A 23,205-nucleotide genomic window follows, 5' to 3' on the forward strand; every position below is an offset into this window, starting at 1 on the left:
AATGGAATGTATCAGAACTACATTTTTACAAATGTTTTACATTTATTAAGATGCCATTGAAATTTGATCTCTTTAGAAAAGTTGTATAATTTCTGATGAAAAATATTTCTACACTCAGATAAGATGAATTTTATCAAAAACATATATTTTTCAAGAAAAGTTTATATTTTGTATTTAGTAGTACTAGAAAGCACCTAAATACATATCATCTTAAAACACCAGGACCATTCAGAAAGAGACCTGCAAGAAGTCATGGTGAGAAAGTTGTAGCATTCTGAAATGTGTTACGATATACAAACCTGGAGATCAGTTGCCAACATGTTCGAGAACAATCTCTATCTGGAAATAAGCCCAACAGAGTACAGGCTAACTAAGATAATGCTTCAAGTCATACCTTCTGTTAAACTATTGCAATACCTTAAGCAACTGAAGAATGTAATGAATATTTATGGAATTTGATAACAAAGACTAATCAAATTTCAAAATGCAGTGTCTATTATGAGTTTCTGTACAGTTAGACTTTTTCAACATATTCTAAGAAACTGTCAGTTCCATGTATTAAAGGAATTGTGAAAAGCATGCAGGGAAGAGTAGTTTACTTTGGACATATCACCCTTGTGATGGAGCTCTTTCCAGTAGGAAGTATGTTGCAGAAGCATAGTTAAAATGTAGAGAGACTCCAAAATTGATGTTATATGACATCTCTAACCCTCCGTAAAGGATGGCTGTAAAGTCTGTGTCATTATTTAAATATGTGGTAAATAATATAATGCTTGGACAAAAGAAAGCCACTGTTTCACCATCATTTTCTTATTATTACATCTTAACAATATTTGTATGAGATATTAAAACACGTTAATATTTCCCAAGGAATCTGAAACTTTGTTGTAATATTATTTTGTGGTAGAAGAATAGCTGCTGTGTTATGGCCGTAGTCTATAAGTTTCAGTAGTCATCATAACCAGTGTTCATAGGGTTGAATTTAATAGAACAAGCTGGCCAGAAGTAGAAGTGGTGCTCTCTAGTGCTGCTTCCAAAAACTAGTCAATTATACTACCTGCTTATATTTAACTCTTCAAACTACAAGTTGTTTCAAATATCCATACCATCTTTATATATAATGTATAATTGTGAACAAAGTAATTTTTGTGGGCTAAAATTAAAATGAATGCCAGTAAACCTCTTTATCTATTAAAAATGTGTACTTAAAATATTCTGAGTTTCAAAATTGTGACAGAGTTGTGCAGTTACAGAGGATGTGACAGAGTTGTGCAGTTACAGAGGATGTTATGTTCAGTAGTATATTTTTAGTCAGTTGACTTTATGTCTAAAACAGAGAAATCTACGTATGTGTTTGTCTGTCCATTATCTAACTGCTCCTAGATCACTAGGCCAATTTCAACCAAACTTTGAGGGATGATAGTTGAAAATGGCATGTTAGTGGGGGTAACAACTCCCTCCATCACTCGTTATTGCTGTTATTGAGCACTTATTATCCTCAACAGACTTAATGTTAATTACATTCATAGATGGTGTCACATCCTTACACACACAAAAGTATTACATTTTCTATAATAATGAACTATAACTCTGTGTAGAAATGCAATGAAAAAACTGCCACCCCTATTGCAATAAATACTTAAACTCAGTTGAAGTTCCTACTCCAACAGCCACCATGAGGCTGATGTGAATAGCTGTTCATGAGTTATACCCACTTCCTACTTTAATCCAGAACTTTTCAACTTTGGATTGTAAAACATGTCTACAGCCAATGTAATTAATCATGTGAAACATTGTGAAAGGACATTAAGAGAAAGCACACCTGCCACCCGTACTTTGGGTGCTACTACCTCTTAATACAAAGTCACCCTAACCATCGACCAGTGTACACCATGTTGTAAGGATATACATTTTGAGTTCCTAAACTTCATACAAAACGTTTGTTAAAGTAATAATGAATATCATAATAATGTATTATGTTATAAATAAATTATGAGAAAGTTGGGATTTTTGTGTTACTTATCGTAACATCCACTCCATATTAAATTCATTACCCAGACAAAAGCTGGGTGTTTAGCTTATTATGAATAAATGAAGCTCAGGATACTTAACACAATGTAGGCTGATAATACAATTTGCATGAAAACATATGTGTTGATGTTAGACTGTTATACAACTGAGCCAACATTGTGATTGTATTAATTTACAAAGTTGTAATGTAAAGAACAGTATTAGTCAAACAGCCAATGTGGATGCTGTAATAATATGATGACTGAGGCCATTTGACAACTAACTTATAAGCCACCTAGTGTAGAATTAAAAGAAAACATTTACTTATGTTGGAACAGTAACAATAATTGTTGTAAAATTCATGCATCACTAAATTTAAACCATTAACTTCCAGTTTTCTTTTCTCTCCCACAGAAAAACAACTGACTTCTTACAACCTAAGGAAAACACAAATTACATAAATGTCATTTCTCCTCACGTGCCAGTGAAGTCAGTGGATTCCAAACAGTTTAGCTCTCTTGTAGTTCCTGCAGAGAACAGTCACTGCTACTTGCCATTAGCACGCAAGTGTAGTTTGGTGCAGGAAGAAGATGACAACAGTAGCTCTTCTGTCAATGTGTCATCTGATTCTGCACCTTACCAGTCTGGGTCTGTTGCCACCTCCCAAAAGAAGCCTGTCTTACAACACTTTCTGTTCTCTCTTCCATTCAGTGGAGGCATGAATGCTACAACACTTAGACCAAAAACGTCTCCAGAAAATCAGTTTTCTGCTTTGTCCTTTTCAAATCAAAAGTTTAAAACTCTTCCGTCACCTGGACGACGACTCCATTCTGTTAAAAGTTCTCCTCTCTTGCTTTTGAATGAAATAGATGAAGAGGTGGAATTAGATGAGCTAGCTACAAAAACTCTGAACTCCAGGCACCCAAGGAAGCATCTTCATAGTCCTCGTTCTGCTCTGTCACATGCAATGTTACGTCTTTTAGGCCAACAACAGAAAGTGGGGAAATCGAGGACCACCAGTTGCAGCAGTTCAGAGGCAAGTGATGATGATGGTGAAGGAATAAAGTGGAAAATTGGAAAGTTAAACTGTAGAAGAAGAGACAGCAGCGAGGATCGTACAGGAGGACAGGGTGGGAGTGGTGGATCAGGACGGACGGGATCTGGAGTGAGAGTTCCACAAGGTAACAAGAGTGAGGGAGGAAGGGATGATGTAGGTGGTAGTTCAGGTAATAAAACCAACAGTAGTAAATCCCATAAGTATAATAATCAGTCAGTAGAAGACACTAATTCACGAACTCAAACTCCCTGTATTAACAGTACACTAATTTATAGAGCTGAAGCTGATAGCTTAAACCATTGTTCTGATCACTATCCTTGTCTTGTTCCATGTGACAAATTTATTGGTAAAAAAAATTCAGAGCCCAGTAATGGTTCAAAGATTCTATCACTTCCAATTCAAGGATTGCCAAACAAGATTCTAGTACAGGAACAAAAAACTTGTCATGAAATACCTCTCAAGCTCAGTTCAAGCATTGGGTTCATGCTTCTTCAGGAAATAAAAAACTTGCCAGTCCATGTCAAGTGTAGTGGCTGGAAAAGACCTGCCCGTTCTAAAAGAGTATCCAAAAATAACCTGTCTCTCAGATGTGAACTTCATCATACGATGGATGTGAAGGTAGCTTCTAAATTCTGTGGTTTTTGTTAATGGTTAATAAGAACTTAGATATTTGTTGTATGGGTAACATATAATAACTTAGTTTTCTTTTCACCTAGACCAAAGACAGAATTTTAGAGACTTTCTTTTTCCAAAGATCAAGCTTGAGTTTTATATATTTTCTCACTCATGAATCTCAGAAACTAGGTTTCTGCCATTTTATGTTTTATCTGCTCTACAATACCTACTGCTTAAGGTCACCAATAAACCTTAAACGCTATTGTGACGAGTTGGTTTCTTCTGTGTTGCATTTTCTTGTATTAGTTTGACAGGAAATTATCAGACAATATATATTGTCTATTGTTTTAAATAAATAATTTTTTTACCAACAGGAGTAACTATTTCTGTATTAGACAGACTCCTTTACTTAATAAGAACTTTTTAAAATGTTCATATCTGAAGTGCTCTGCGTAGTAGCTGTTTTAAATTTCAGTGTTTTCACTATTAAGGAGATGTTTCCATCTGTGTTATCAGTGTGATGTTTTAACATTAGTTGGATTATTCTGATCATGACCACTATGCACTCTGCTTGCACATACACTTCTTTGCACATGTTTATAAGTGACAACTCTATTTGTCTTCTTTGGACATTTAAAAAAATAAGTATTAAAGTTTTAAAAGTTAATTTTTTTAGTGTAGGAAACAATAAAACCCAAATAAATTCCAAGACTGATATAAGAAACTACGAGAAATTCTGTTATATAAAAACTGTTAACTCTTTGACATATATGCACTGGGAATAGATACATAAAGAACTGCTGTGCAGTTGTAACCTACCATTGAAATGATCCATTGACACTTACTGTGTATACGGTTGCATAAAAGTCATAGTTTTACATATTGTTTGTGCAGTGAAGGCATGTTTTGCTAATAGTAAAGATGTACAGATTGCTTCTTAATATTAATATTAGATCATCAACCTCAAGTGCCATTTTAAAAGAACAAAATATAATGTAGAAATTTCGTGTAAAATATGAACTAAAATGATACTGATACATCATGAACTGAATGTTATTTTTAATGATGTGTTTTTTATTTTTAAAAATGTTTAAGAATTTATAATCTGCCAAGTTTAGATATGTTTTATATTTTTATAAGCTGTGTAGTTTTGTTCCTTGTTTCACATACTTCATTATTGTGAAGGAGACAGTGCTACATAACCTACTTAAATAATCAAATAAAATTTTGTCTCAGAAACACTAGGTACAAAATGGAAGTTGTTATGTTTCACCACATGTAAAATAGTTTTGGTTTTGTAACCATGGTAGGCAATTGTTGACCAAGTAAGAATGCTATGCTACTACTTTATCGTGGTTCAGTCTATCTATACATGTAAAGTAAGAGGACGTAATTAATAACGTGCATTTGTAAATAATGGATTAGTTTTTGATGACCTATTATGCTACATTTACTGTTTGAGTGACCATGCTAACGTGTGTGTGCATTTGGAGGACTGAAAGTTAGGTGCTGGAACCAATTAACATATACAATAGACTGTGACAATTACTAAGTTTTTATAGTTGTATATGATTAGTAGTTTCACTACATCTAGTTTTAACAGCTATACCTGATCAATTTACTAGTGTCACTGTATCTAGTCGTAATAGTTGTACCTGATCTATCTTCTAGTTTCACTGTATCTAGTCCTAATAGTTGTACCTGATCTATCTTCTAGTTTCACTGTATCTAGTCCTAATAGTTGTACCTGATCTATCTTCTAGTTTCACTGTATCTAGTCCTAATAGTTGTACCTGATCTATCTTCTAGTTTCACTGTATCTAGTCCTAATAGTTGTACCTGATCTATCTTCTAGTTTCACTGTATCTAGTCCTAATAGTTGTACCTGATTTATCTTCTAATTTCACTGTATCTAGTCCTAATAGTTGTACCTCATCAGTCTTCTAGTTTCAATAAATGTAGTTTTAATAGTTGTACCTGATTAAGCTTCTAGTTCCAATAAATGTAGTTTTAGTAATTGTACCTGATCAAGCTTCTGGTAACACTGTACCTGAGTCTAAATGTTTTTAGTAATAAAACTTTTGTTATTAAAGATGGTACACCAATTTCTTGGAACCATTATACAGTTTTCTTGCATATAAAAACTTCAGTACTGAATTCAGTCAGTAGTTTGTTTTTGTAAGAAACGTTTTAATTGTTATATATAATATTATTATTAATATGTAAAAAGCATTGAAAGCTGTGTGTCAACAGTGTACAATAAGAATAGAAGAAATTAAAAGTTATTGATAAAAGTAAACTGACCTGTTCTGTAAAAGCTGTTATGCATTATACATATTGTACAAAGCTGTGGTTTCCTTTGGCATAATGAGTGAACACATTATTAATATGGTTTTATTTTCATATGTTGTTCAGCTTGCATGGAAGTATTTTGTGTATGATCCCACAGTAGAGTAAGAATGTAATGAAACTAATCATAGCAGATAGTTTATACATACTAGTATTTGGTTAGTAGTGCAAGTTTATACACACTAGTATTTGGTTAGTAGTGTAAGTTTATACATACTAGTATTTGGTTAGTAGTGTAAGATTATACATACTAGTATTTGGTTAGTAGTGTAAGTTTATACATACTAGTATTTGGTTAGTAGTGTAAGTTTGTACTTACTAGTATTTGGTTAGTAGTGTAAGATTATACACATTAGTATTTGGTTAGTAGTGTAAGTTTATACATACTAGTATTTGGTTAGTAGTGTAAGATTATACACATTAGTATTTGGTTAGTAGTGTAAGTTTATACACACTAGTATTTGGTTAGTAGTGTAAGTTTATACTTACTAGTATTTGGTTAGTAGTGTAAGTTTATACTTACTAGTATTTGGTTAGTAGTGTAAGATTATACACATTAGTATTTGGTTAGTAGCGTAAGATTATACATACTAGTATTTGGTTAGTAGTGTAAGTTTATACTTACTAGTATTTGGTTAGTAGTGTAAGTTTATACTTATTAGTATTTGGTTAGTAGTGTAAGATTATACACACTAGTATTTGGTTAGTAGTGTAAGTTTATACACACTAGTATTTGGTTAGTAGTGTAAATTTATACATACTAGTATTTGGTTAGTAGTGTAAATTTATACATACTAGTATTTGGTTAGTAGTGTAAGTTTCGACTTTCTACATTCTTGCTTGGGTAACTCAACATTATGAAAGGTAACTTCTGGTCACATGCAAACCACAGTATCAGGATGACTATGAATTATTTTATAGAGGAATCCACAAATTTCATTCACCTATTAATCTTGAGAGCTTTTATGGGAGTCAAAGTGCTCATGCTATGACCTTGTACAAAGTACCACTCAACATGGTGTTATGGATTTACATATCAATTGTTAATTTCACAACAGTTTATAGTATAGTGAAAAAAATACCAAATACAGCAAACCTGGATATAGTAAAAGCTTTTTACCTACAAATACAAAATCTAATGGATGAAAGGTTCAAGAGGTCAATATATAACATTTAGAAGATTCTAGAGGTCACTCAAGTACAGTATATAGCATTTAGAGGGTTTTATAGATCACACAAATACAGTGTATTATGTTTAGAAGGTTCTAGAGATCATGCAAGTACAATATACAACATTTAAAAGGTTCTGGAGGTTACATAAATACAATATATAAATAGTATGATGGAAGAAGTGTTTTTATTCTTCATACAAATGTTACACTCGCAGTTTTCAGTCAGATTAGCTTTGATTCCCAGACATATTGTTAGTACAAATACGTTTGTAATACATTTGATTTTTTGTGTACAGAAGACTTGTTTGCTGATAGCTTGCTATACATCATGTAGGTATATGTAGTAAATTTGGAATTATAATCAATATTATTTTCCATTGGACCGACCCTGTGTGTAACAGAGAAAGACGTTTTTTTAAGTCTTCAAACTTATTTCTATTTAAAACTTGCAAGGTACTCTAACACATTGTTTCTTACTTGAGGTTTCTGCAAAAACTGTAGAAAGGTCGTTAAGAACACGGTAATTAGTATGTATAATTTAAAATATAGTCTGTTTTTACCTGATCTGTACTATGTTGATTCCAACATGTGTAAAAGCTACTATCCTAATTAGCTGTTCAAAAGAAACGTGTGATGTCTTCAGTCAGTGCCTAAGAAATTGAATCTTTTTATATCCTGCATGAGGTTAAGAAACTATTTAGAAATGTTTAAAAATTTGAAATAATTAAGCTAATATTCATGAGAAGTTTGTGCACAGTGAAAGGTTCTGCGTCACTGTGTAATGTGACGGAATTTAAATAACTGTGTAGAAGTTTCCAGCTGCTTGGTCATCATGTACAGGAGAAAACACTATATTAAAATGTCTGTTGTTCGCTTATATGTGAAAATAATTTGACTAAAGTTCTACGTTTGCATTAACAATAAATACAAATAATCATGTTAAAAGGTGAAATATTAAAGCTGAGTGCACATAGGTTGTCTTTTTCTCAGTCCTAATGTCTCCTCATGATCATCTTAAACATTTTTATTTAATGTTTTAAAATCACTGTTCAAACTGTTTTTTAAGTTTTTTCCTCTTCCATAAAAACATGGAATTCTATGTAACAAAAACTTGACAATACCTACATTTGGAATTTCTAGCATATTGACTAGTTTTTCCAAATATTTTTCAATTGTATGATGATCAGATGTAAAGTTGTAGGTGTCACAGTTTTAGTTTGTATGATGATCAGATGTAAAGTTGTAGGTGTCACAGTTTTAGTTTGTATGATGATCAGATGTAAAGTTGTAGGTATCACAGTTTTAATTTGTATGATGATCAGATGTAAAGTTGTAGGTGTCACAGTTTTAGTTTGTATGATGATCAGATGTAAAGTTGTAGGAGTCAGTTTCAGTTTGTATGATGATCAGATGTAAAGTTGTAGGTGTCACAGTTTCAGTTTGTATGATGATCAGATGTAAAGTTGTAGGAGTCACAGTTTTAGTTTGTATGATGATCAGATGTAAAGTTGTAGGTGTCACAGTTTTAGTTTGTATGATGATCAGATGTAAAGTTGTAGGTGTCACAGTTTCAGTTTGTATGATGATCAGATGTAAAGTTGTAGGTATCACAGTTTCAGTTTGTATGATGATCAGATGTAAAGTTGTAGGTGTCACAGTTTTAGTTTGTATGATGATCAGATGTAAAGTTGTAGGTGTCACAGTTTTAGTTTGTATGATGATCAGATGTAAAGTTGTAGGTGTCACAGTTTCAGTTTGTATGATGATCAGATGTAAAGTTGTAGGAGTCACAGTTTTACTTTGTATGATGATCAGATGTAAAGTTGTAGGTGTCACAGTTTTAGTTTGTATGATGATCAGATGTAAAGTTGTAGGTGTCACAGTTTTAGTTTGTATGATGATCAGATGTAAAGTTGTAGGTATCACAGTTTTAATTTGTATGATGATCAGATGTAAAGTTGTAGGTGTCACAGTTTTAGTTTGTATGATGATCAGATGTAAAGTTGTAGGAGTCACAGTTTCAGTTTGTATGATGATCAGATGTAAAGTTGTAGGTGTCACAGTTTTAGTTTGTATGATGATCAGATGTAAAGTTGTAGGTGTCACAGTTTTAGTTTGTATGATGATCAGATGTAAAGTTGTAGGTGTCACAGTTTTAGTTTGTATGATGATCAGATGTAAAGTTGTAGGTATCACAGTTTTAATTTGTATGATGATCAGATGTAAAGTTGTAGGAATCACAGTTTTAGTTTGTATGATGATCAGATGTAAAGTTGTAGGTGTCACAGTTTTAATTTGTATGATGATCAGATGTAAAGTTGTAGGAATCACAGTTTTAGTTTGTATGATGATCAGATGTAAAGTTGTAGGTGTCACAGTTTTAGTTTGTATGATGATCAGATGTAAAGTTGTAGGTGTCACAGTTTTAGTTTGTATGATGATCAGATGTAAAGTTGTAGGTGTCACAGTTTTAATTTGTATGATGATCAGATGTAAAGTTGTAGGTGTCACAGTTTTAGTTTGCTTCAGAGTTTTAATAATTGTTACAATTCATTAATCAACTGATATTTTGATAAATTCTGTACCAGCCACAGAAATATTTCATAAAGCTACTACAATATAAAACACTCAATAATTGGGTGATTGTTACCACACTAATATTTATTTTTGGAAACTGTTTCAATTATGAGATAATGCACCTTAGAAATACTTAAATTTATGTTAAAATATTTTTTTCAGACGTTAAGATGTATGTGTATATATTAATCAACAGTAAAGTTTTAACTGTTTGTTACACAACATTTCCTTGTTAACAGAAGGTGTTTAAAAATGTTTTTCATTAACAGTTTTATAAAATATAACAGTAATTGTTAAAACTGTAGTTTAGAATTAAGTTCCATCCTAGATATAGTAGGTGAATGAAATCCTATTTTGTGCTCTAGTATTTTGGAAAATGTTTTCAAATTAGTTTGAATATTTCATAAACTTTATATGTTATATAAAAAAAACGTAAATAACATGTGTACTAGAGAAAATTTATTTACATATGAAACAAAATGTATTACATAACCAAATAAAGAAAATTCGTGCAATTTCATTATTGACTTTTGTTTTTGTTCCATGTATTTTTAGACTAAGTACACTTCAGTTTTTGTTCTACGTATCTTTAGACTAAGTACACTTCAGTTTTTGTTCTACGTATCTTTAGACTAAGTACACTTCAGTTTTTGTTCTACGTATCTTTAGGCTAAGTACACTTCAGTTTTTGTTCTACGTATCTTTAGACTAAGTACACTTCAGTTTTTGTTCTACGTATCTTTAGGCTAAGTACACTTCAGTTTTTGTTCTACGTATCTTTAGGCTAAGTACACTTCAGTTTTTGTTCTACGTATCTTTAGGCTAAGTACACTTCAGTTTTTGTTCTACGTATCTTTAGGCTAAGTACACTTCAGTTTTTGTTCTACGTATCTTTAGACTAAGTACACTTCAGTTTTTGTTCTACGTATCTTTAGACTAAGTACACTTCAGTTTTTGTTCTACGTATCTTTAGGCTAAGTACACTTCAGCTTTTGTTCTACGTATCTTTAGGCTAAGTACACTTCAGCTTTTGTTCTACGTATCTTTAGACTAAGTACACTTCAGTTTTTGTTCTACGTATCTTTAGACTAAGTACACTTCAGTTTTTGTTCTACGTATCTTTAGGCTAAGTACACTTCAGTTTTTGTTCTACGTATCTTTAGGCTAAGTACACTTCAGCTTTTGTTCTACGTATCTTTAGACTTAGTACACTTCAGCTTTTGTTCTACGTATCTTTAGACTTAGTACACTTCAGTTTTTGTTCTACGTATCTTTAGGCTAAGTACACTTCAGCTTTTGTTTTCGTAATTAAACTTCACATTTTCCTATCTTATTGTAAATATTGGGTTATAGAGTTTCTATTCATTTCTATCAAACCATGATGAACCTACATGTTTTTTTAACATCGTAATTGTAAATACATTTAACATGTTTCTGTGTTATGCTGATAAGAAATCACATTTCCTGTTTTAGTTTATTACTTTCCCTATGTTCTAATGATAACAATCTATGAATATTTTACTGCTAAGATAGTATCTTGATATGATCTGTCAGATTTAAACATACTAATAATATGAAAACAACCTCAAAATCACATCTGAAGCAATACCATTATTCCGATGCAAGTTGTACAAAGCAGGTGCTGCACAGGTGTATGCTTGCAGTCTTATGATGGTACAAATTGGGTTTTGATACCTATGTTGAGCAGACTGTAATTTTGTGCTTTACAACAATGAAACCAAAGCCAAAAGTGATTGTCTAGTTTAAAAGTTTTGATATAGAATTACATCAGTTAGTTACAATAAACTGCACATGCGCATATATGTAGATGTATACACGCCCATTAACTAGCAAATAATTCAGAACCAGTTTTAGAAAAATAATTATTAAGGGTATGTAATAAGTTGAGTAGTTTTACCTTGTGTTGGTATCATTGAGATTACTTAAGTTGTGTTCTTCAAAACTTAGTAATATGAATCTTTATCAACTACAAAGGCGTAGAAAGTAATAAATGTTAACCTGAAGATGGCCTAAGAAAATCAAAACATTGTTCTGCGCGTTATTTTAATTAAAGTGCTAATACCCATACCAGCCATCTTGAGAATCCATTTTCATTTCAAGTGGGTTTCTCGTCATCACAAATTTGGTTTAGTCAGTATATTACAGTAGTTATCATCAAATACAACTATTCAGTTACATTTGGAAGAAAATTAGTGTTAACTGCCTGTCTTCCCTCTAGCTCTTGCTTGAATATCGGAAACAAAATAATTATTTGGATTAATCATCTCAAGGCATTGCTGTTCTGCCATTTTTTATATGTACAAGTATGATGAAACGATTGTTATTTTCAGGAGAATGATTTGTTCCCATAAAGTTAAGCTAATGAAACTATGAAGCCCTATTACTGACATGTTTCTTTCTTTGGTATGGGAGGAGAGCTCTCATTAAAAGTACTTGGTAAATTTTTCAAACCAGTCCTATCGCGTGATACACGATATATACAGATTTCTTTCCATAGTCCAGCCGTACATCAAGTAGACCTGGAACAGAGTTTGTTGTTTTCGGATATATATTGTGTGTGTGGAGAAGTCTACGTTGACGTGATATTTGGAAGGAACTTGTCTCCATTTAATTCCAGATAAACATATCCAGGTCTGTATATAACACACATATCCAGGTCTGTATATAACACACAAAAGTATTATTTCCAAGTTGATCACCCCAGCAACGAAGTACAAATATTAAACTCAACACTTGCTTGATAATTTACACTCTGTTAGGTTATTTACACGCTAACTTGGAATAAATACGTGATAATATATGCCGAAAACAAAAAATGTGTAATCTAACGCCAAGTGGATAAATACAATGGTTTGTGCATTAAGTCTTGGAAAGTAAACGTTCCACGGTTTCAACTAAGTTACCCTTACAGATATCAACACCTGACCGGTACAAATTAGTTTGTTACTCTAGGGTTAATAAAGTAAATTTGACGTGTGTGAGTGGTAGTGGGGGGTACGTGATGACTAAATTATAACAGAAGAATTGAGTCCTATAATTTAGAATATGTAAAGAATGTGCTTAAAAATCTGGTAGTTTGTTAAAGTGTGGTGTTAGAATAGTCGAGTCGTCTCCAAAGTGAAGCGTACTTTTTAATGTTTATAAAAGTTTAACTTGAATGGGTAATGAAGAAAAACTTAATTTTCATAACGTTCTTATTTCTACCCCACCAAGTTTCTCAGCGGAAAGTCTTGAGGCTCACATCACTAAAGATCCGGGTTTCGATACCCGTAGTGAGCATAGCACAGATAGCCATTGTAGAACTTTGTGTTATAACAAACTGTGTATGTGTAATTTTATGCTACACAGTGACTCGTTCGTTTAAAACGGGTATACAAAAGTCCCTAAATATAATCCATTTGATCGTTGCTATACGATATCAACTGTAAAATATCCAACAATTAAAGTATATTTAAACAAATATTATTCTCATCTGATACACACTGGTTTGTGTGTTGAATAGACTTCTTTCAGTTATATCTGATACAAGTTAGCTTTTATATGGAAGGGCCTGGCCATGGCCAGGTGATTATGGTGATCGACTCATAATCCTAGGGTCGCGGATTCGAATCCCCGTCACACCAAATATGCTCACCTTTTCAGCCGTGGGGGCATTTTAATGTAACGGTCAATCCCACTATTCGTAAGTAGAAGAGTAGCTCAAGATTTCGCGGTGGATGGTGATGACTAGCTGCCTTCCCTCTAAATTAGGGACGGCTAGCGCAGATAGCCCTCGTGTAGTTTTACGCGAAATTCAAAACAAACTCATATGGAGGTTAAGTTCCAAAACTCAGTTGAATAAACAACTACGTCACACTTATCCAACGCATGCTCTGATGCACTTGGTGCGTTCCATTTTCTTTAAATTTGGATATTCTTTAACCCTCGTCAGCAGAAATTCCACTGTCAAGGCCGAATGTAACCTTATTTGCAAGAAGGAAATACAAATTAATAAAGTACATTTCATATGTTAAGGGTCTGATTCCACTGTCAAGGCCAAATGTAACCTTATTTGCAAGAAGGAAATACAAATTAATAAAGTACATTTCATATGTTAAGGGTCTGATTCCACTGTCAAGGCCAAATGTAACCTTATTTGCAAGAAGGAAATACAAATTAATAAAGTACATTTCATATGTTAAGGGTAAACATTTCAAGCATGTTTCAGTATTGCATCGTTTTATTTCACCTTTACAAGTTAATTTCTCCATGTTGACTCTCATGGTCTGATTCAACGATCTGGACTTCTACATGTTGACTCTCACGGTCTTTGGTCTGATTCAACGATCTGGACCTCTCCATGTTGACTCTCATGGTCTGATTAAACGATCTGGACTTCTCCATGTTGACTCTCATGGTCTGATTCAACGATCTGGACTTCTCCATGTTGACTCTCATGGTCTGATTCAACGATCTGGACTTCTCCATGTTGACTCTCACGGTCTGATTCAACGATCTGGACCTCTCCATGTTGACTCTCACGGTCTGATTCAACGATCTGGACCTCTCCATGTTGACTCTCACGGTCTGATTCAACGATCTGGACCTCTCCATGTTGACTCTCATGGTCTAATTCAACGATCTGGACTTCTCCATGTTGACTCTCGTGGTCTGATTCAACGATCTGGAAAATAGTTCCAAACTTCTTAGTTTTCTCTATTCAAACCTTTCCTGTATTACTTTTTGTATATATACACTTTAATATACCAAGGTGGCAGGTAGTAATAATAATTAAACAGAATAATCACACGTGTGAAATCCCTTTAATTAATAATAGTAGCTGTGTGATAATACATTAATTTTTAATACATTCAGTTAACGCAAAATGTTGTGAAAGCCGAATATTTCTAACCCATTAATTTATGTTACAGATTCATATAGTAATCTTAAACCAATTATTTTATTTTATGAACGTACATGTTGGTTGACTAACTAATGCCACAGATGGAACTATAAACACTCGTTTATTTGGTGTGGTAAAACTATGCAATAGTCTCATAATAGTAACAGATTGTATTAATGTAAGACAGAGTACTTATAAACTATTCGCTAATGTTATCAAGTAATATAATAGTTTATTCAATTCACTTAATGTTATACATTATTTAATGCTATAAAACTACACAATATACACCCGCTTGTAACCAGCTCATCAGTGCTATATAATATACTACTATCTAATCACCGACGTTTGACTGATTATTTTGATAGTAGTCCACAAAATAGGATAATATACTACAGATGGTCACTTGTAGTACATTCAATTAATGCTGGTAACAACAGTAAAATAAACGGATATATATTCAATGTTACACAACTGTACATAAGCCACCGAATAGTAAACTAATCATTAAGTTAGTTTGTTGTGAGTTTCACGCAAAGCAACACGAGGGGCTATCTGAGCTAGCCGTCCCTAATTTTGTAGTGTAAGACTAAAGGGAAGGCAGGTAGTTATCACCAACTATCGCTAACTCTTGGGCTACTCTTTTTACCAACGAACCATCATGTTATAGCACCTCCAAGACTGACGGGGCGGGCAGGTTTTTTGGGAGGAGGATTAGAACCCGCGACCCTCAAATTACGAGTCGAGCTCCGTAACGACCTTATCATGTAATTAATGCTGGTCGCGAGAGTCCAGTACACGAGCACCTTTACAAACGTGCTTACTGTTAAACGACTGAACAACAGCTATCCGGTAGCACGTCATTCATTTGCTGGTAACATTATACGGCCGTCTGTAACAAATTTATTTAATATATGTGATACAAACTTACTTAGTAAAGATTTAAAATGTTGCTCCTGATCCAGGTTAAGTGTAAAATATTGAAAACCTGACAATAAATACAGAGGTAGCACTTAATGGTGAGTCTAACAAAGAATACGTACAATCAAATCATTCAAATTTCTTCTGAAAACTATGTTAAAAATACAATCTACAAAGGTAATACGACTGGTATACTTGTAAAGCAAAATTACCACGAGAAAATCAAACGGCTTCCTTGATTTCAACAGTTCCTAAATGTAGACACCACAAGAACTAACAACGGTGTTAAATCTTTGTTAAACAACAAGTGACTACTAAACAAACTCCAAGTTAAATCGCTAAGTGTTATATGAATTCTCGCCCGTTACGACTTCCTAAACTACACAACGGATGTCCCTATCAGACCTGTTGTTTCTTATACAGACAAAAAGGAAACATTTGTTTTTAAATTTTGAAAAATCTGACTGATTTTAAACCTGCGTTTAGTTTAAAGTACAAGTGTCTTTCTTTCTCCTTATTATGTAAATTAATTTATTATTACATAACTGTACAATAGCCATTTAAAAGTACCCGACTTATTTGATGTTGGTAACTACAGTACGGTCCATACAACTATGCTGGTTTTCAAAACCAGCATCTAGTGTTCCTGTTAGCATGTTTTCAATTATGAAAACAGTGCTGAAATGCCCTTAGTTACAAAGTGTCCTCAAAATGAACAAACTAAACATCACAATATATATATATAGGCGTTATAACTGTAACATATATTAATTATCGAATAACATTTAATACGTAGTCGGATTGTCAAAATTAGTTACATATGCCTATACCGTCAACTTTGTACTTCATAAACTGTTACCGTCGTAATTGGTTTTCGAAATTTTGTATTAGGTTCAAATAGCATTTGTGTCAAAACTATGAAGTATATTACTTCGGTTTCTTTGAAGTATATATCAATTTCGACACTTCTCTTTATCAACGAGTTAATTGCTAAACGTGACTTATCAAATCTATCATTGTCAAATTCCGTCATGTATACAAATACATTAAACTGGATAAGTATGTTGTTGAAAATTAACGTTACGAAAACAAGAAACATTTTGTTTTCACTCATCTATAAAACATTTCTACATAAAACTGTATGAATAAATCGAGATTTATCTCATAACATTCTACAAATATTCGAACACACATATATGAAGTAAAATTCCTTATAGTTGAATGAAACCCATAATGGATTTAGTGTTAAACATATAACCTTATCTTTTTCGATGTCACTAGTTTATTTTGTTGGTTTTTGGATTTCCCGTAAAACTATACGATAGCCATCCCTAATTTAGCAGTGTAAGACTAGAGGGAAGGCAGCTAGTCATCACCACCCACTCCCAACTCTTGAACTACTCTTTTACTAACGAATAGTGGGATTGACTGTAATACTATAACACCCCCACGATTCAAAGGGCAAGCACGTTCGATGTAACGAGAATTCGAACCAGCGACCCTCAGATTCAGTGTCAAGCAGCCAAGTGGTTAGGGTGCTTTACTCTTAATGTGAGGGTCGCTCGTCCCAAATTTTGCAGTGTAAGACTAGAGGGAAGGTACCTAGTCATCACCACCCATCGCTAATTCTTCGGCTACTCTTTTACCAACGAATAGTGGGATTGACTGTCAAATTACAATGCCTCCACGACTGAAAGGGCGAGCATGTTTGGTGCAACAAGGATTCGAACCGGCGACCCTCAGATTACGAATCGAGTGCCTTAACCACCTGGCCAAAGAGGGCAGCACCCACACTCACGTTACAGACTACTTTTGTCTGACCGAATAGTGGGATTTGACTCTAAAGATCTTCACAACTCTAAAATGTGAAGTAAATTTTTGTGTCAATAGACCACAAATCGTGGACATTAAGATTTGAATTCTTTTTAACACAAATATATTTTAATATACAAACAATAATACAACTTATAATAACGGTTATTACACATAATGATTTATACACAGAAGTTTTACAAACTTACAAACAATATTTAGTCTTCTATCTGGCTGGAACTGAATATTTTATCAACCGTACAGCTCCACGAGCTCCCCAATGACACAGCGATGTTTCTGCGGAGTTACAACGCTAGAATTCGGGTTTTGATACCCGTGGTGGGTAGAGCACAAATAGCTTGTTGTGTTGTTTTTGCTTAACTTTAAACAATCAATCAATCAGGTTCACCAGGCTCAAGTTACTTTTATGTTGATACATACATATACTTCACTTGACAGAAATGTTAGCTAAATCTATTCTTTGGCTTACTGCTTACCAGCTCATTTCTACCGACGGAGATATTTAATGCCATCATAGAAATACTAACGTCCAAAGTTAATTCAGTGAAGATTAGCAGTTTGTAATGTTCAAAATCTACAAACCTTTTTGGTCATATTCTGTAGTTTTCTGATTAATAGACGTTAATCAAAACTACAGCTTCATAGGCCTAGAGCACACTGACTGTAGCTGACCAATAGTATTCTACCACTTTAGAGCACACTGACTGTAGCTGACCAATAGTATTCTACCATTTTAGAGCACACTGACTGTAGCTGACCAATAGTATTATACCACTTTCTTTCGGCTCGTCAATTTATAATATCTCTGCAAAATTCTCGAAAGTTCACTTGGCAACAATATTCGAAGATGCTTTCGTGAAATATATATCGTTGATTCCTATGCTCGAGAATCTTCTACAAATTTAGAGAACAGGTGAGACTTGCTGAATACACATTTAACAATATGAGTTATATATATTAAAATGAAACAAAGCTAGGTATTAAAATAAATGTTTAACAGTAAACCTCTTACATCTCCCTCCTAAGAGAATTAAAAATTGGTGTTTGATAACAATACATTGTCAAAGAATTATACAATTTCAAAAAAATCATTACAGTACATAACACAATCAAAACAAATAACCTAATGATCATAAACGTACGTAACACAGTTGTTATCTACCACTTTGACATGAGTTATCTTTAACTCATGCTCTTGTAGTGCTAAACTCCAATTTAACAGCCTTCTCTTTTTGCCTTTCATTTGGTTAAAAACGCCAACGTGTCGTGATCAGTGTAATTACAATAGGTTGTTGAGGTAACACTAAAGCCAATGTTTCTTTTTTCATAGTTGAATCATTCTTTTGGTGACAGTTAATTTTTTTAGAAAAAAACAAACAGGGCATTCAATACCTCCGTCGTCTAATTGTAATAGAATGGTACCAGCACCACAATCACTGGAACCAAAAGCTAATGCAAAAGGCTTATCAAAGTCAGATGCCATCAATATATAGTACGAGTACAATAACGATTTGACCTTTGGGAATACAGATTGGCATGTCTCAGATCTTTTGAACTTTGAACTCTTCTTCAATAGGTTTCTTAATGATATAGTGATGTCAGCAAATGTTTTTTTACAAAACTTCCTGTAATAACCAGCCATTCCCAAAAATCTCATCAAAGTTTTCTTGTTTGTAGGAGTTGAGTAATTCACAATACAATTAAGATTGGTAAAGTTGGAGAAACTTTATCATGACATACCACAAGACCTAAGTAAACAACTTTGGCTTGAATTGGAGCAACTTGGCCATGACGTGCCACGTGACCTAAATAAACAACTTTGGCTTGAATTGGAGCAACTTGGCCATGACGTGCAACGTGACCTAAGTAAACAACTTTGGCTTGAATTGGAGCAACTTGGCCATGACGTGCCACGTGACCTAAGTAGACAAAAATCATTTTTTTGCCAAATTTACAGTGAGATTGGCTTTATTAAGCCTCTCATAAACATCAAGTAATACACGTACTTGTTCTTCCCAGGTGTTACTGTAAACCAACATAAATTCCAACATCTAACATCAAGTAATACATGTACTTGTTCTTCCCAGGTGTTACTGTAAACCAACATAAATTCCAACATCTAACATCAAGTAATACATGTACTTGTTCTTCCCAGGTGTTACTGTAAACCAACATAAATTCCAACATCTAACATCAAGTAATACATGTACTTGTTCTTCCCAGGTGTTACTGTAAACCAACATAAATTCTAACATCTAACATCAAGTAATACATGTACTTGTTCTTCCCAGGTGTTACTGTAAACCAACATAAATTCCAACATCTAACATCAAGTAATACACGTACTTGTTCTTCCCAGGTGTTACTGTAAACCAACATAAATTCCAACATCTAACATCAAGTAATACACGTACTTGTTCTTCCCAGGTGTTGCTGTAAACCAACATAAATTCCAACATCTAACAGATTGCTGAGACCTTGATTCAATCACTCACTGGAAAGTTATCTGAGAATTTTTCATCACAAACGGCATTACATTCTACTGATATAATCCATCAGGGGTAACAAAAGCAGAGATTTATTTTGCTCTGGCTGTTAGAAGAACAGCCCAGTATACCTTCAGCACGTCACAGTTTGTGATATATCTAGCTTTTCCAATTTTATAACAATCCTCCATTCTTGGAATAGGATAGGAATCTGTCTTTGTCAAAACAATCACTTTTCGAAAATCTGTACAAAAGCTAACTGAATCACGAGATTTAGGAACCATTACATAAAGTGAAGACCGTTCACTTTTGCTGGGTTATATAATACCATTCTCCAGCATATAAGACGCCATGGAAACTAAATCAGTAGTTTCATGTCATCACCCACAAGTACTCGATACAGCTGTAATAAGTATCATTATTTAACGCTGTATGTGTAAGACTTTCACTCTATATTTTGTTGCTCTGAATCATCCTGTAATAAGCATCATTATTTAACGCCATATGTGTAAGACTTTCACTCTATATTTTGTTGCTCTAATTCACCCGTCTTTAAAACGAATGACAAAAAGTAAAAACGGTCAACTTTTATTCTTAGATGAGGCCATAGAAAATTTTCAGACCAATAGCTCACAGAGGAGAAATATTTAAGTAAAAATTCAGTGGCTTTTGTTAACCTTGCACACGTTTCTTATATTTAAACTACATTTGACATCTAATTCTAAGTTGTCAGGATCTCTTAGTGTTCCAAATCTAAGAGAAATCTGTGAAAGTTAAATAGGTTTTTGTACCAAATGAAGTTTCCGTACATTCTGTGCGAAGAAACAAACATCGGGAGAAATCAAATCAAACTTGAGAATGTTATATCTTGTATTTTTAATGGATTACTACGCTGTCACTCTTGTTTGTCCTGCAGGTTGTTTTGGCCGAACGACATACTACTGTGTCTTGATCTCAGGTTTTATCTTGTGGATGAGGAGATTCTGTTCTTCATAGACCCTTGTTGACATCTGAAACTATCTGCAATAGGTAGCAAAGAAACATTCTTCTAGAGCGTGTTCAAGTATCTTACACGAACAGCAGTAGGTTGCTTTTACTACCATATATTTATTTTTTGCTACAAGTGACCATGGATATTCTATTATTGGTCTAATGCTTTGTTTATACATTTTAGTAATGTTTTCTATGGATACTCTGTGTTTTTACTTATTAATCTTTTGAGACAGATTGCTTGTTGCCACATTTTTTTCTTAATTTGGCTACATGTTTTCTCCAAGCTAATATTGAATTATACGTTAGGCCTAAAAGTTTTGTTATAATTTAGGAGGGTTTCTATGTAATATTCACTGATATTCAAAATAATAATTACTGAAAATTATTAGTTATTAATTTTGTGTTTAGTTTTGATTAATATTTAGATATAAGTGATTTTGCCAACAATATTAATTTTGTTCCCAATATTTTTATTTTTATTCTGTATTCCTGTATTTGATTTAAAACTAGTTATAAATTATTTGATACTATTGAGGGTGTGTTTCAGCTCTTCCACATGGCCGCATTATCAGCAAACTATGAAGTTGAGCTACAAATAGTAAAAAATTAATATGGTACTCTGCGTGGGTGCCCTCAACATTTACTCTACATTTTCTGTCGCCAAGAGAGTTGGATCTTTTAATTTGAATCTTAAACATTATGCTATATAGTGTCAAAAGCTTTCTCAACATCGAGAAAGCAGGCATTTCTTTTAGTTGAAACTATGACAGTTTCAGCTAAAACAAAACGTCACCAGTTAACGTCGTGACATCTAGTGACATTTTAACCAGTTTTAAATTATTTTCATAATTTAATGTGCGAAGTACCTTAATTTTATTAATTTATTTAACTATTTACAAACACATATTTATTATTATTATTATTACGGAAACAGTTTTGGCTGAGGAGGGTAAATATATTCAGTGAGTAAACTGTCAACAAAATCATTACCTCAGTGTAACTCTTAACGGCGATGCAAGTTTCAGAGTTTGAAGAAAGTTCTGTTTAAGTCTTAAGAATTTGAACAAGTTTGTCTTTAGAACAAAGTCACATAAGGCTGTCTGCTGTACCCGGCACGAGAAGTCGAACTTCGGAGTTTAGCGTTTTAAGTTCATAAACTTACCGCCGACCCAACAGAAATAAATTATAATATGTAACGTAATAACCTGGTGGCTCGTGCCCGAGATCTGAATCAAACACAAAACTCGACCTAAATTCAAATCATAATTGAATTTGTATTTATCAGTGGCAACACGATTTGATCATGTATGATTATCAAAGTTTTCTTGATTCACTGTATTTTGAACAACCATAAAAATATAGCAAAAGTAAATTGCTCGAAATTGCCAAAGTTTTAGAATTAGAGGTTAAGAAATCAATGAGCTGAAAAGTGTAGTATTGGAATATTAGTTGTGTGAGGAAACATTAGGGGAATACTCTAGTGTATCCACTAGCCAATCAAAGTGGAATAACAAAGATAAGTTGGAAATTCACTCGCAAACCATTATTTGTAATAACCGTTATTATTGTTTGTTTGGAATTAATCACAAAGTTATATGGTGGGCTCTTCCCTCTACGAGTATCGAAACGCGATTTTTTTGCCGTGTGAGTCCGCAGACATACTGCTATGCCACTAAGGGCAACCGTTATCATAAATTATACAGCTATTGCATATTAAAATATATTTGTGTTAAGAAAGAAAATTGTGATGTACAGTTTTGTTGGCGAATATCATACGTTTCATAAATATTGACATTCAATTAATTTCTAAATTCAAATTCAAATTTCCGGTTATTCGAAATTGTAATACGTAATACAAAATATTTGTGCAGTGTTTGTATTTCGTGATTTTTTTCTTCTTTATTTCCTGTAATAGTGTGTTGAATATTTTTTCATTCTGTTGTTTAGTGTTTGTGTCAAAATTTGTGTTTATACAAGGTGGTTTCATTTTCATTTACTTCTACATTTCATTTTACAGTTTTTGTGATCGATTCTTCATCACCAGCCTTTTCTGGTTTCATGGCTTCAGTTTTTAAGGTATAAATTTGAATTCGAGAAATATTTGGAGTTGGGTTTGCTATCACGCTTATAGAAATGCTTTGTACAAGTCAACTTAACGTTAATCCAATTATTGTTAGGGAAATCTGAAAGTTATTTAGAACTATCGACGGCAGTGTATAGGTGTTCAAGCTTTTACAAACATTAAAAGAGGCATTAAACTAACTTATCATTGTATGTGGAATTGACATT

The 23,205-nt window shown here is 33.3% G+C and overlaps 1 protein-coding gene across 4 annotated transcripts in view; it reads left to right on the forward strand.

Moving 5' to 3' along the window:
• LOC143231720 (uncharacterized) overlaps positions 1-10,300 on the forward strand; it is a 37,123-nt gene extending 26,823 nt beyond the window's left edge. Inside the window, exons 5-6 of one of the 4 annotated variants that reach the window (XR_013017130.1) lie at positions 2,425-9,122; positions 9,168-10,300. Coding sequence is in view for 1 of the 4 variants with exons in the window: in XM_076466331.1 (XP_076322446.1) it covers positions 2,425-3,715 (1,291 nt within the window). In the remaining 3 variants the exon portion in view is untranslated. Of the gene's footprint in view, positions 1-2,424 lie in introns of all 4 variants that reach the window. The other 3 variants (XR_013017131.1, XR_013017132.1, XM_076466331.1) reach the window with 3 other exon arrangements.
• Positions 10,301-23,205: the final 12,905 nt, after the last annotated feature.

Source organism: Tachypleus tridentatus, chromosome 11 (genome assembly GCF_004210375.1).
Source record: "Tachypleus tridentatus isolate NWPU-2018 chromosome 11, ASM421037v1, whole genome shotgun sequence".
Classification (NCBI taxonomy): Eukaryota; Metazoa; Arthropoda; class Merostomata; order Xiphosura; family Limulidae; genus Tachypleus; species Tachypleus tridentatus.